General features: G+C 38.1%; 1 protein-coding gene across 6 annotated transcripts in view; it reads right to left on the bottom strand.

Annotated features, from left to right (window-relative positions):
* The window catches only part of ASCC1 (activating signal cointegrator 1 complex subunit 1), a 155,807-nt gene that overhangs the window by 121,741 nt on the left and 17,795 nt on the right, over positions 1-16,271 (bottom strand). For all 6 annotated transcript variants that reach the window (XM_033942359.1, XM_033942360.1, XM_033942356.1 and 3 more), the window contains 2 exons: positions 15,952-16,049; positions 12,839-13,017 (listed from right to left, as the gene is read on the bottom strand). In XM_033942359.1, coding sequence (XP_033798250.1) covers positions 12,839-13,017; positions 15,952-16,049 — 277 coding nt within the window. The remainder of the gene's footprint in view (positions 1-12,838; positions 13,018-15,951; positions 16,050-16,271) is intronic.

Genomic DNA, 16,271 nt, shown 5'->3' with positions numbered 1-16,271 from the left:
TACAAGGGAGGAGAGGTAGCTGGATTAATTCCGGAAGAACTTGCAAATTGGATAATAAATTGACTGATTCAAGCATGCTGGGAAATGTCCCCCTTCAACAGCATGCGCATAATACATCCTCAGAGGATCCGCCACATAGCCCTGCAAAAGCTGGTAAAATTCCCCACTGAATCCATCCGGACCCAGAGATTTACAGAGAGGTAAGTTTTTAATAACCACCAGAACCTCCTCCCTGGTAATAAGAGAAGTTAAGTTCATGCTTGGCAAAGGTAGAGAATCTAAGTAAGCTTGATTCAGAGGCTCCTGATTCACCACCTCCGCAGTGTAAAGAGATCTATAAAAGGTGACAAAAAGCTGTTCCAAATGGGACTGAGCCGTAACTAATCGCCCCCCCCCGAGCCGTAACTAATCGCCCCCCCCCGAGTCCCGGAGAGAGGTAATAGAAGATGAGCCCTTCCACGCCTTAGTCAACTGAGCCAGCATTCTACCCGGCCTATTGCCAAAACAATGGAGTCTATATTTGTAGTAGAAAAGAGATTTTTGAGCTCTTTCGTGCAATAAAGTATGACTGAGCCGCATGGAAATCACGTTTATGTTGCAGAGTGGGAGAACGAAGAGCTAAGAGTCTGCTCTCCCATACCTTACGTTCAAGGGCCAAAATCTTAGCAGTCAGCATTTTCTTCTTGCGAGCACAATAAGCTAGCACAGCCCCACGTAACACCGCTTTTGCAGCCTCTCAAAAAAACAACTCCATCGCTTGCATGTACCCCATTAAACTCCACATAATCCTGCCATTGCTGCACCAAATACAGTTTGAAATCTGGGTCAGAATAGAGAGCCACCGGAAAGCGCCAGCGCCTACCTCCCCCCGGAGGACCATCCGCAAAACTCACATCCTTCCACACTAGAATGTGATCAGAAATAGCCAATACCCCTATCTCAGCCCCATTTACTGCAGAAAAGGAGGATCGTGAAAGATATAATCAATTCTGAAGGAGGAATCATGAACTTTAGAAGTACGAGTATAATTCCTCTCTCTAGGATGTAGTGTTCTCCAAACATCTACCAGATCTAAGGCATTCACCCAGCCATTCAACCCATTGTCAGACCTCCCAGAGGAATGAGAGGACCCTCTAGTGGAATCCAAGGCAGAATCTAAGATGGAATTAAAATCCCCCATAAAAATTCTATGGTCTACAGGGATATGGGGCATCAACATTAAGACCCTCAGAAGCTTTTTGTAAAAGGATCTTTGGGCACTATTGGGAGCATACACTGACATCAAAAGAATAGGCTGTTGATGCAGGGTGCCCTGAACAATTACATAGTGGCCCTCCGGATCTGAAATAACCCCGGACATTTGAAAGGGCACCTATTTATGGATCAATAAGGCCATCCCCGCCTTAGCCTTAGGAGAAGAGGCAGAATAACATTGAACTACCCAAGACTGTCGCAATTTACTATGTTATTTCTCATTAAGTTTAGTCTCATGTAATCCCACGATGTCAGCCTGGTGACGAGCTAAACACTGTAGGATCTTAGTCCTTTTAATCAGGGAGCCAATGCCAGACACATTCCAGATCACAAAGCGCAAGCCCCGCTTAAGTGGCGTTCAAAAAAAAAACAAAAAAAAACTTTTTTATAGTATTCTAAGGGATCACTCTTTCACCTTTTCACCTCAATCAATGAACCAATGGGACTCGATTCTGCAGACTACGCTTTCTGATATAGATTGGGAACTTTTCTGGTCCTCCACAAACCGTCCTCTTCTATCTTCCAGAGTCTCGCAATCAATGTTCTTCGTTATGTGGAATGCAGTATGGACCCCATTTCGCATGTGGAAAGCGAAGCTAAAACAAGACTCCACCTGCTGGAATTGTTTGAAAGAGTCTGGAACTCTTGATCACATGCTTTTTCATTGCACTATAGTTCACTCCTTCTGGATTCGTATTTGGGACACTATAAAATCTATTACTAAATGTTCAGAAGAGATTTCCATGGACATTGTAATTCTTCGTTCTCAACACCCTTGTTTCGCACAAACAAACTGCCCACCTAAACTCATTGATGCCATGTTTGTAACAGCTCTTATGCATATTCTAAAAAATTGGAAATCATCCTCGCTACTTGACTACACCTTTTGGTGGAACTCTCTGAGCATGTATCACAAATTTGAATCTTATGCATATGAGAAAAACATGATTTCTCGACTCTCCACAAACATGGTGCGAAATAAATCACCTTGGTCATTCTTAGATTCATATGTTCATTCTAACCAGTAGACACTTCTGCCTCTCTATCTATCTATCTATCTCTCTCTTTTTCTTTTTCTCCCTCTTTCTTTCCCTCTCTCTTATTTCACTCTTCCTGCTTTTCTGCCTTTCATATATCTTCTATTAGCAGTTACACATACCCTGGATTCTTTTTATTAATCTGGTTGTATGTAAATGATTGTAGATATAGACTTTTTCTACACCATTGTGTCTTATTCAGATTTTGTGTGTTTGAACTGCTTTCTGTAAATTTCTTATAATATTCAATAAAAACTAATGAACTAAAAAAAAAAGAACCAGAAATACCAAAAGAACAGGAGATCAAAAAACACCTACTGAGAGTCCCAGCCCTCCTCCCAGCAGCCAAACATCCAGAAAGCAAATATACTTGTCCCACACAAGTCCAAACTCCCCTCGCTCCCCCCACCCACTTCCCCATGCCCAGGTCCCCAACTTCCCCACACCCAATCCCTCCAAAACACCAGAAACTACCACTGATGTTGGTCCAATGTCGATGATGAGGAGGTGTTCCAGCACTGGGACTTGGAATTGCATCGAAGAGACTTTGATTTAGTACCATGAGGCCTGAAAGAGCTTTGCTGAAGCAACAGCTTGTGCTGATTGGTTTTGAAGCATGGCTGCTAATTCCTTATGAAGCAGCTTGCATAGTTTGTCCTAAATGGATGGCTGCGGTACAGAGGATGTCATTGGTACCGTTGGTGCTGTAGGGTGTCGAGGCGTTGGTAACCTCGATGTGGAGGTATGCCTTAGAGAGGACAACACCTGCGCAGATGGTGAGCAAGACGGACGACGACATCGTTTGGCATGCATCAACTTACTCGATACTGGAGATGCCGGCAACATATGTGCTTCTTAGCCTGTTTACCAGCTAGTGCCGGTACTGAGGTAACCGAAGTCAAGTGAGGGGCCGATGGCGATGAGGAAGAGGTGCTCCAATGACGGGACCTGGATTTGCGTTGAGGAGGAGACTTAGATTTAGTACCATGAGGCCTCATAGAGCCTTGCTTGCGCTAGTCCAGTACCAGAGGAGTCGGTGTAGCAGCTGGTGTTGAATGAGTTTGAAGCATAGCTGTTAACTCCTTACGTAGCTTGCCTAGTTGATCCCAGATAACAAGTTGTGGAACCGAGGGAGTTAATGGTACCATTGGTGGTACAGGGTGTCAAGGCGTTGGTGACATTGATGTAGAAGCACACCTCAGAGGAGACCCTTCCTGTAGAGATGGAGAGTGAGACTGCTGACGTCTTTTGACATGCATCGACTTACTTGATGCTGAAGATGCCGACGATGTAAGTTAAGAAGGTGAGGCATGGGAATGCTTCTTAGCCTGTTTACCAGATGGTGTTGGTGTTGGTGCTGGTACCGAGGAAGGCGATGTCGAATGATGCGTTGGTGGCAGTGTCAATGTTGGCACAGCTTTCTCCACATTGGATGCAGTGTCCATCTTTGATGGATATTGAGATCCAAAAAGTTTTTCCTTCTGTAGACATCGAACCTTCAAAGAGCGTTTTTGTAGCTTTGAGCAGCAAGGACAAGAGTCAACTCGGTGCTCAAGACCAAGGCACTGAATACACTAGTTGTGTGGATCAGTGGCTAATATGGCCCTGTTGCACCGAGAACATCTCTTGAAGCCGCTTGAAGGCTTGGACATTGAAGGAAAAATGGCTGATGCTAGATTAAAGGATTCAATTTTTCTCCAAGGGTCGAATAAATTAGTGACCAAAAAAGAGTTGATGTCTTCAGCCACAAAACTGTATTGAAGGAGGACCAAAGGTCTGAAAAATGGAAAAGAAAAATCTCCCAAAGAGAAATAAATTACTACAAATGAAAATAAAGGAAATGAAGAAACAAAGTAACAAAATACACCAGGAAGGAACAAAGAGAAAAAATAGCAAGAATGGAAAAATTCCAATAACACGTCTTCTTTGCTCCGTGGAAAATGAAGAACTAATGGTCCCATGAGACGACATCTGGTTGGGAAGGCACTCGTCCATGCATGGTACAGACAGGTTCAAGACTTCTATAGAATTTAAAAGTGACAGTACATTTTAGCACTGTCCGTACCAGCAGGTGAGATTTGCTGCTTGCCTGTCCTGGGATAAAAGGTAGCAACACAAGGTTACAACTAGGAGTTGCCAATGCCATTTTAAACCCAGTGTTGAAAGAGGCAAGGGTAATTGAGGATTGCCATTGACCCCAACTCACTAGATTTCCAGGGAGTTTGGCAGGAAAGCCAGGGGTGGGTCCGCTTTGGGTTATTAGCTGTTCTTCAGGACAGGAAAAATGTCATTCAAGGTGGAGAGGAGGGGTCAGATCCTCATTGCGAGTGCAAGCTCCTTTATTTTTTTTTCCAAATTTTTATTCATTTTTCTATCTCTCATCAAGTACACCATATTATATCAATTGAATCATATACATTACTTGAAAATTTTCCATATATCTTCATAAATACATAAAAATATCTCCCTCCCCCACCCACCCTTTTCACAATATTATAATCAAAAATAACATACATGTATTGTATTCATAAATATTGATAGAACCTATAGTATAACTATAAACCACCCCCCTTCCCATAATTATAATTATACTTTCAGTGTAAAAAGGCGTCTAATCATTACAATAAGTTATCAATGGCCCCCAAATCTTTTTAAAAGTATTATAAATCCCTTTTTGTATGGCAATTACTCTTTCCATTTTATATATATGGCACAACGAATTCCACCAGGTGTAGTTTAGTCCAGTGTAATTTTTCCAATTTCTAGTGATATGTTGAATGGCGACTCCAGTCATTATTAATAAAAGTTTATTATTAGGGGACAACCCTGTCTAACTCCCCTATGTAAATGAAAACGATCTGACATTTTATTATTGATATATAATCTTGCCATAGGGGAGCTATACAAAGTCTGAACCATTTGAATAAATCCTGAACCTATACCAAACCATTCCAAAGCTTGATATGAAATCCCATTCCACTCTGTCAAATGCTTTTTCTGCATCTAAAGATATGGCAAAAGCCGGTTCATTCATATTTTTAGTTAAATTTAAAGTGTGGAATGTCAATCTTGTGTTACTAGAAGAATGTCTATTCGCAATGAATCCAGTTTGATGTACATCAATTATATAAGGGAGAGCCTTAGCCAATCTCATAGCCAAAGTTTTAGCCAGTAACTTTCCATCCACATTAATTAAAGATATCGGCCTATAGTTTGATACCAAAGTAGGATCTCTATTTGGCTTAGGTAAAACAATAGTTAAAGACTCTGCCATAGTACCTGTAATACAACTTTTATTTAGTTGAAATTGATATAAATTTAATAAATGAGGGAGTAACGAATTTTGAAATGTTTTATAAAATTCTACTGTAAAACCATCCCCACCTGGAGCGGATCCAACTCTAAGAGACTTCAATGCAGTTTCCACTTCTTTTAATGATATAGGCTCATCTAATCTTCTTTTTATATGATCAGGAAGTTTTGGACCCACTAATAAATTTAAAAATTCCACACCACTTTGAAGTTTATCAGCATAGACAATCTTTATAAAAATTAAGAAATTGACTTAAAATATCATTAATCTGAGTATGCAAATTTCTACTACTATCTTTAATTGCTATTATTTTTACTTTTCTTTTTTTTGCTTTAAGATAATTTGCAAGTAATCTTCCTGCCTTATTGGAACTTCCATAATACAAAGTTTGCTGGGAAAACAAATCTTTCCTCGCCAATCTTGAAGAAATCTCATTATATTTCCCTTTTACTTTTAAGAGTTCTTGTAAAGTATCTTTCTGCCAATTGCTAACTAATTTAGATTCTAGAAATTTAATTTCATTTTCCAGATCAGTGAATTGTTTAACCAATAGTTTCCTAGTATGTGCCGAATAAGATTTAATATGACCTCTCATAGTAGCTTTAAAAGCATCCCACAATATTTCAGTGTTAATATCCACTGTATTATTAATTTGGAAAAATTCAAATATCTTCGCCTTAAATTCTTCAAGAAAAACTGAATCTGCAATCAGTGTATTATCAAATCTCCAAACTGATCTATTTATTTCCTGTTTATCTAAACTACATTTAATCCATACCCCTCCATGATCTGACAAAATAATTGGATCAATGGAAGCTTGTAACACCTGTTTTACCATTGAATTTGAAACCAAAACATAATCAATTCTTGAAAAAGATTTATGAACTTGTGAAAAAAAAGAAAATTCCAGATCATTAAAATGAAGAATACGCCATATATCTTTTAAATCACAAGAATTTACCAGATTTTCTAACCCTAAAGATTTTATATTTTTACTTGGTTTTTTATCCATAAAAGGATCCATTACAGCATTGAAATCTCCAGCTACAACTAAATTAGAAGCAGCCAGTGGGAGTATTAATTGTTGTAAAGATTTAAAATAATCATTTTGATTCGAATTAGGGGCGTACACATTAATCAAAGTCAAGGTATTATTTCCCATTCTCATTTCCACCTTAATCCATCTTCCTAAGGGATCAAACTCCAACATTTTAAATGAAGCTGAACATTTATTACTTATTAAAATAGCAACCCCCGCTTTTTTTTAACTGCAGGGGCGAAAAAACAGTGCTTTACCCATTCGCCTTCGAGTCTTTTTGATTCAATATCTGAAAGATGCGTCTCTTGGATGAAGTATATATCAGCTTTCTGTTTTTTCAAGAAAGTAAGCATTTTTTTTCCTTTTTACTGGATGATTGAGACCATTAACGTTAAGGGAAAAAATTTTAGTCTCCATTATATTTAATAATTATCAAAAATCTCTTCTCAAATGTAAAGAATGAATAACAAAATAAGCCAAGATTAGATGCCATTTTCCAAACCCTCTTCTTTAAAATAAAACACTTCCCCCAATTATTATCATTCCCCTTGCTAATCCCAATCCCACCCATCCCCCCCCCTAAATAATGACATAGATAACTTGGAACCACACATATAAGTACAGATGAGTCCAGAAAATTTCCCAACAGACCACAATATTAACACAATATTATAATATATTAATCTTTTTATATAATTCTCTTATTATTATTAGAATCCAATCCTTAAATACCCATCAAAAACTTTAATGACCAAATTCCTGATCTATATAAATCTAATTGATCTAATATGAAGATAATTTTAAAACTATCTTGCTTGAATAATCAAATAGCTAATTATTTTTAATATCCTTTGTCATATAATATTAATATGTATAAAAGGAGACAAATTGTAAATCTATAAGTTACTAATAATGATATCAAATCGCTTCTTCTCATATGTGCACAGTAACTATCCCTTTTAAAAGTGTGCAGATGATAATTAATAAAATTTCCATCACAAAGGTCATATTAATTTGATTCATATTAGAATTAAATATTCCCTAAAGAAAATATACTCTATACCTATCAATGAGATTCAATGAAAAGCAAGTTAAAATTTAAATTAAATATATGAAAGATTAATTCTTATGCAGAATGAGTTCAGCACTAGATCAAGGATAAGATCATTTTTGAAAGAAAATTCCTCAGTGAAAGTTCCTAATGAGTCATATTCCTTGCGCACAAATTTAATCATCCAATTTATCAGGGATTCATAGTTATAAACAGAAATGGAGTCATAAAACTCAATATTCCACTTCTTCTTTCTTCTCTCTTCTTCTATCTTCTTAGTCATATTTCGATAATATATTAAAATTAGAATTTCAGGAGCCATAAGGGATGAGCAATGAGACACAAGGAATGTAAATCATCTCCTAATATGCACTAAGCATGTCATATGCCAATCAATTATATATGTCCTTCCCTTGTACAAGAACCACTGTTCAGTCTGAAGATGATGTCTGCGCTGAAGAGTCAAATCAATAAACAAATATTTCCAAGAATTCCAATTTCGATGCTGCTGTCTTTTCTGAGCAAACATTCTCAGCTCACCTTGCCATCATCACATCTGGAAATCAGTCTCCTTCTATCTTGAACAGAAAGGTGAACTCCTCAGTTCAAAAGTCTTAGTATGAATGGCATATCCCCTATGCACTTTGATATACAAGCAATCATACAACTTGGCAATGTAGTGTGCATAATGTTCCACCACAATCCTGTTATATCCTCCTGTAGAATTATTCACAGTTACATACTTGTTTAGAATTATCCTTCACCTTCTATAAGTTCAGTTGTTGTGGAAAAAAAAAAAAATCTGGTATCACAAATTCTTCTTTGAGTCTTAAAAAGGTCCAAAATGTGGTATCTTGTACACAGGATCCATTTTTATCAGTTTATGTAAAAGGCATATCCCATAGCCCAGCACATTACATATAGAAATATATATTGCATGCTTTCTGCAGCTAATAATTAAAAGATACTCCTGCAGTATTTGACTAGGCAGTCCAAAAGAAAAACATACCTTTGTTAAAATCTTACTGCAATAAGGAAAGGCAGATAAGAGTATTTTGCATGCTGTAGATCTTCCAGAGAGGAATGTTCAGTACAATATATTACCTCATGCATTTGTAATGTTTATAGAACTCAGAATGCAATTCAAATCCTCACTGTAAACTGAGAAGATTCTTTTACCGTTACATATTAAAATAAACTTTAGAAATATAAAACAATTCTTTATATTAAATATACTATATAGCATATATACTAAAATATATATAGATATATATTTAAAACATCTGCAATAAACCGCTCATTCATTCATAGGCTGCTCTCTTTGATTTAAAAATTCTTTAAGCTTCTCAGGGTTATCAAAGCTGAATGTTTTATTGCCCATTGTAACTTTCATAACTGCTGGATACAACAATCCATATTTAGCTCCAATTTCTCTGAGTGATGGACGCAGATCTAAAAACTGCTTTCTCCTCTGTGCTGTGGATCTTGCAAAATCTGGGACTATGTGAATCTTGGCATCTTGACAGCGCAGATTTTGATTTTCTTTTGCTAGTCTAATAATTTCTAGGGCATGCTGAAATCCTAACACCTTAAAAATTATCGGTCTAGGTCCAACAAATTTGTCAGGTCTTCTGGTTGGGACTCTGTGTGCCCTTTCTATTTCAATAGGGTGTTTTGCTTTAAATGGCAGGACTTTTATAATGAAGTTTTCTAAGAAGGATATCATGTTCCCTTTCTCCACCCCTTCCGGTATCCCTATCACTCTCAAATTCGACCTCCTCATCCTGTTCGAGCAGTCCTCCAGCTCTCTAGTCAGTAAGTCTATTTTCTCTCCGTCCTCTTTAATTTTCTTCTTTAAAAATTCAAACCCTTCAACATTCTTTTCCAGTTGGTTAACTTTATTTTCTAAGACCTCCGTTCTTCTATTTAATGTGGATACTTCATCTTGTAATTCGTTCAGCTTTTTTGAGTTTGACAAGACGATTTCTTTTATGGCTTTAATTTCTTTAAACATTTCCTCTTCCCATTTGCTATCCTTTGGCAACAGAGTTTTTGACGGTGTCACCGGCTCCGGTTTCGATCGCTTTATGCTGCCAGCGTTTGTTATTGCTGCGTCATTTTTTGTTTGTTTCCCGGAGGCCATTCTGACTTACTAATTTGAAAAATTTCAAAACTTTCTATTTTTCCGACAATAGTTTATTTGATATAATGTCTGTTTATATCGGGAGCTCCTTCCTCACCCGATCATCCGCGCGTGCCTCCAAGCCACGCCCCCCACTAAGTCGAGCAATCACATTAGCATTTTGAGAGCAGGAAAGAAAAAGCCTCAGTACTCGTGAGCTAATTGTATTCGGGCTCTGTAAAGCTGACATCATAGGCATAAAAAACTTTCCTGTCTTAATAACGCACAGGACAATGCTCTGTATAGTGTTACAAAAACTGCAGATACATGTGCAAAAATAACCACTCCACTAAGTCGAGCAGTCACATTAGCGTTTTGAGAGCAGGAAAGAAAAAGCCTCAGTACTCGTGAGCCAATTGTATTCGGGCTCTGCTCAGCTGACATCACAGGCATAAAAAACTTTCCTGTCTTAATAACACACAGGACAACGCTCTGTATAGTGTTACAAAAACTGCAGATACATGTGCAAAAATACAAAAATAACCACTCCACTAAGTCGAGCAGACACATTAGCGTTTTGAGAGCAGAAAAGAAAAAAATGCTGGCATTGTAATCTGGATATAGGGACTTTAGATCATCTTTTGTTTTATTGTCCCCATATCTTAGCCTTTTGGAATTTAATCTGGGATCAAATAAATTGTTTATTAGAAAATCACGTAGCATTAACTTATGATACTGTACTTTTTGGTATGTCTATGAGAAAAAAGAGTCAGATATCAATGTGTAATAACAAACTTTTATTGATTTTGACCAGAGTAGCCATTCAACATATTACTAATAACTGGAAAGATCATAGTAGGCTTAATTTCAAATTCTGGTGGAATTCAGTTTGTCACATATACAGAATGGAAAGATCTATAGCGGTGCAAAATGGAAATTATAAAAACTTTATTAAAATTTGGGAACCATTAACGTCCTTTTGTCATGATTGATGCCATTTTTCTAATATTTCTATATTTAATATGTAAGATAAGGGTGGGGAGGGGGAGGGTTTCTATTCTATGAAAAATAAAAATTACTAGAGGGATTTCAGGTATGGGAGAGGGAGGGCTATATTTCCAATTATAAGATATAATGATAAGATGTACAAGTGTTTAAATATATATTATTGAGTTGCAATCTTTGTACACTTGATGAAAGTTTTAAAATGAATAAAGAATTAAAAATAAATAAATAAATAAAAGTTTATTATTGTTTGATGAAATTTGACTTTTTATTCTCATTGATGTTCCAAATAGAATTGTATCATATGATAAAGCTATATGGTTTTCTAATAAATAGTTAATTTGAGACCAAATTGATTTCCAAAAGGCCATGATACAGGGACAAAAGTAAATTAAATGATATAGAGTCCCTGCTTCCATGATGAAATCCATGGCCCCTTTATCGAAGTTGCCTTCCGGGTGTCTGTTGCCGATATAAGGTATGAGATTAAGTATTTTTAGCAGTTAGTCATTAAAGATTTAGTAAAGAGATAAACAATATAAGAGTGATAACGAAAATAAAGTTAGAATAGGAGATGATATGATAGGTTTTAAAAACTTTAAATGTTTAATTTATTTTAACAGTGACCCCTCCTGATGAAGAGCCGAAACTCGAGTCAGGGGGCCATGGATTTCATTATGGGGATTTAAGTTTAAGCACTGTTGAGCACTGGCACTGGCACGTTTGCAGCTGTGGTTATTGAACTCCCAACTCGTCAGAGATTCCAGATAAGTGGTTTCATCATTTTCCAGTTATCTAAGGGTTGGGTTAGGGACAGTAAAGGCAATGATGGTCCCTACAATAACCACAGTTAGGTGTTATCACCAAACTAAAGGTTATATGGTCTGAGCACTTTATTATTAAGTTATATAAGTAAACTAATTAGTTACATTAAGAGCTGTGATTGATTGGAAATACTAAAATATGTAACTACATAACTACATTGATATCACAATGTTAATAAATTAAATTAAATAATGCCAGACCCACAACCATTAGTGTTCAAGTGTAAAAACACACAACACCGGCTGCCGTCAGACCATCATGGCACTATTCTAAAATATGACCATAAAGTTTTCTAGGAAAAACTAAGTGCACCAAACAGCAGGTATAAATAAGTAGTTACTTTTCCTGGAAATTTTTTTCTCATGATAGTACACATGTTCTTCCCCATTCTTCCACCTGATCCCCTCACATCTTTCTCTCCCCTTCCTTTTCAATTCTACAGCTGCTAATCTGGACCAACATAAGAAGGAGAATGATAGCACCTTGGGTTGCATCCTCCTCTTTTGCCACCAGGAGAAAATGTCATGTTTTGAACTGGAAAGGAGAGTGAAGATGACACAGGGACAGAGAGATGGAATGGTAGGTGAGTAAACAGGGGGGTGGAATGGGGTAATGATCCCACAAAAATATTGTTAATAAAACTACAAGAAAAATGCAGTAGAATTGTGATTCCAGCAAAGAGCTGAGCTGTGGGAGCTATGTATTAACACACTGTACACAATATAAACTCCATCCCTCCTGCCATTTGTCGCTATCGTGGGGGGGGGGTCTTCCCAGTGCCGTTTTTTTTTCTTTTTTAATGAGGCAGATAATGTGCGTGTGCAACACGCACAGCATCTGTGCCTATTAAAAAAAAGGGTTCCTGTCCTTAACAGTTGAGTGGCAGGAAGCTACTTTTGGGGCTTCCCCTGCCTCTCAGCTGTTCAGGCTTCCCCTGCTGGCAGAATTGGGGATTACGATTAAGATCCACGTGAATAATTTGCATGTAAAAGTTTTAGTGCTTCAATAGCTTTCTGAATCGGCCAAAACATAGATCGGTGCAGACCCACATGGTCTTACTGACTCTCTTAGTGAATCTAGGCCTGGCACAGCCATATAATACAAACCTTTCTTAGATAACACAAGTGTAGCCTCCTCACTGTTGTTCTGTGGTAGGAACTGTGTTTAAACATTTGCACTTCAATCATCTTACCTTTGAGCATTGCTCCAGCACATCTTCTTTGAACTGCAGGAAGTGCTCCTGGATCTCTGGCTGATTCAGTGGAAAGGACAGGAAGTGTGTGAAAGGTTGCTTTTTCCGAAATGTCTCTACCAGTACCTCAATTCGGGTGCGAGCTGAAATCACACCACTGTGCTGTTGTCCTGTAATCACTGCAGTAAACAAGAGAGACCCTTAGGTTAGACCAGTGGTTCCCAAACCCTGTCCTGGGGGACCCCCAGCCAGTCGGGTTTTCAAGATATCCCTAATGAATATGCATGAGAGAGATTTGCATACCTGTTGCTTCCATTATATGCAAATCTCTCTCATGCATATTCATTAGGGATATCTTGAAAACCCGACTGGCTGGGGGTCCCCCAGGACAGGGTTTGGGAACCACTGGGTTAGACGAACACAGCAAGATCTGCCTAACAGTGGCAGAATTTGACTAGCATTTCTCAAAGCCTTATCCTTCCAAATCCTAGACCCATAAACCACTCATGAAAAAGGACATCAACTTGACATTGCAGCCTTCATGACCCACCAAACAACCACCCCAGTAATTCAAACACCCAATGGAACCTGGTCCCCATCCCTCTGGTCAGACCACTACACTTACAATTTCAGCATTAACTGGACCAAGAACAAAACCACACCTAAATCCCAAAAAATAACATACACCTCACGCAAACATATCGAGCCAACTGTATTCTGGAAAAAAATAGATGAAACACTCCAGGACTGCGACCCAAAAGACTTCATCTCTCACTGGAATATTCTAGCCACCAACATCCAGGACGAACTAGCCCCACTACAAACCAAAACTAGAACCAGTAGAAGATCAGACCAATGGTTTGACAACGATCTACTCCAACTTAAAAGACAATGCAGAAGATTAGAAAGAAAATGGAGAAAAACAAACCTAGATCAAACGAAAACCGCCTGGAAAAAAATTAACAAACAATATAAAATCCTACTAAAAGACAAGAGAAAAACTCACTACACAAACCTTATAGGCACAGAAACCCAAGATACCAAAAAACTATTCAAAATATTAAAAGACCTAACTGACACCAAACCCTACACGACCACTAACAACAACCCAACCCCCTCAGCCACCCTCCTAGCAGACTATTTCAAGAACAAAATCACTAACGCCAGAACCACCCTCAACTTTACCCCATCCCACCTAAACGAAATCACAACTCAACCCACGGATAAAGAATCTACTGCAGCGGACAGAACATGGTCTCAATTCTCCAACATACAATGGTCCGAATTCAATAAACTCTACAAAAAATACAGCCACGCCTCCTGTGACCTCAACCACTGCCCAGCATATCTCCTTACCACCTCCAGTGTAAAATTCCGTACTCTACTTCTGCAATGGATACAAACAACACTCACAGATGGCTTTTTCCCTACTGACCTCAGCGAAATTATCATCACCCCAATTCAAAAAGACCCAAAAGGACCAACGGACCAACCATCCAACTTCAGACCCATTGCCTCTATACCGCTATATGTCAAAATCACAGAAGGCCTAGTAGCCAAACTCCTCACAAACTATCTAGATGACCATAACCTACTCCACCCCATGCAATCAGGATTCAGAACCAACTTCAGCACAGAGACACTCCTGGGCTCCCTTATGGACACAGCCAGACAACACCTCAGCACAGGAAAAAAAATGCTTCTCATACAACTGGACCTGACTGCAGCATTCGACCTAGTTGATCATAACATCCTTCTCCAAATCTTGGATGCAATAGGTATCTCAGATACAGTATATTTTTGGTTTGAAGGCTTCCTAAAATCCAGAACCTACAGAGTAAAATCAAACAAAGAAAAATCAGATCCTTGGTCAAACCCCTGCGGCGTACCACAGGGATCCCCACTATCCCCTACGCTCTTCAACCTATACACTGCCTCTCTCAGAGCATACCTGGATAACCTAGACATTACCACCTATAGTTATGCGGATGACATCACCATCCTCATACCATATGATCAGCCAAAGACCACCATGACAAACATAATACACCAAACAATAGAAACAGTTACAACCTGGATGAAAGAACACAAACTAAAACTCAACCCAGATAAAACTAAATTCATCCTCCTCGAAAATGACAAAATCCCAACTATAACCAATTTAGAACTTAACTCAATCAACTATCCAATCCAAACCACCATAAAACTACTAGGAGTGACAATAGACAGATGCTGCACTATGCAACTGCAAATAAATAAAACCATACAAAAATCCTTTGCAATAATGAGAAACCTGAGACAAGTCCGGAAATTCTTTGAAAGAATACAATTCCAGCTCATAGTGCAATCCCTAATCCTAGGCTTGCTAGACTACTGCAACATCCTCTACCTCCCCTGCCCTGCCACAATGACCAAGCAACTACAAACAATCCAAAATACTGCTCTGAGACTCATCTACTCACTGAGGAAACATGATCATATCACAGAGGCTTACATCAACTCACACTGGCTACCAATCCAAGAAAGAATACTATTTAAATTCTACTGCATGATATTCAAAACCCTAAATGGAAACAGCCCAGCCTACCTAAACAATCGCTTCATTCAAGCAACCTCAACCAGACATAGAAAAACGCACTCCCCTTTCACACCTCCCCCGATCAAGGAAGTAAAACGGTCAAAACAATACGACGGCCTCCTAGCCACTCGAGCTGCAAAACTGGATAACCAAATCTCCAACCTACTGTTAACCACCCCAGACTACAAGATTTTCAGAAAAGAAATAAAAACTATACTCTTCAAGAAAGCCCTGAAACAGTCCTAACCACACCAACTCTTAAAATCTCTTACTCTTAACAACACTTTTATCTATCAAATGTTATCTAAAACCCATAATTTCACCATATTCTTACCTCCTAAAGACCTCCACTTCCCTTTGGTAACTCTTTATCCAATGTTTATTACCTTAAAAAATTATATGTCATCGCTTATTCTATTCCTTTTAATTTGTATGTAATTCCTGTTTTTAGTTTGAATGTAATCCGCCTTGAACCGCAAGGTAATGGCGGAATAGAAATCACTAATGTAATGTAATGTAATGTATTGGACCTTACCAATATCTCCCTCCATCCCAGGTTTTGGAATGCTAATGGAGGTCCTCGTTTCTGATTCTAGCCTCCTTCTGGTTTCTCCTTTTTTGCCAATTATGTACCTTTGAGAAAGAAGAAAAACATTTTGACAGGAATAAGAGGGATAGTTCCAGAAACTGTAATCATACACTTGCCTCCTCTTTTGAACAAAACTTCAGAGAAAATAAAACAAACATTTAGAGACCCATTTAGTAACGTGCATTACAACATTAACATGAAAATTACATTGACAGTTTGTGCTAATGCCCACATTAACTTGGTAGTACAAAATGCAGGAATAACAG

This window comes from Geotrypetes seraphini, chromosome 4 (assembly GCF_902459505.1).
Source record: "Geotrypetes seraphini chromosome 4, aGeoSer1.1, whole genome shotgun sequence".
Taxonomy (NCBI): domain Eukaryota; kingdom Metazoa; phylum Chordata; class Amphibia; order Gymnophiona; family Dermophiidae; genus Geotrypetes; species Geotrypetes seraphini.
Note: the sequence above shows the minus strand (reverse complement) of the source record. Positions and strands in the feature narration are given on the sequence as shown.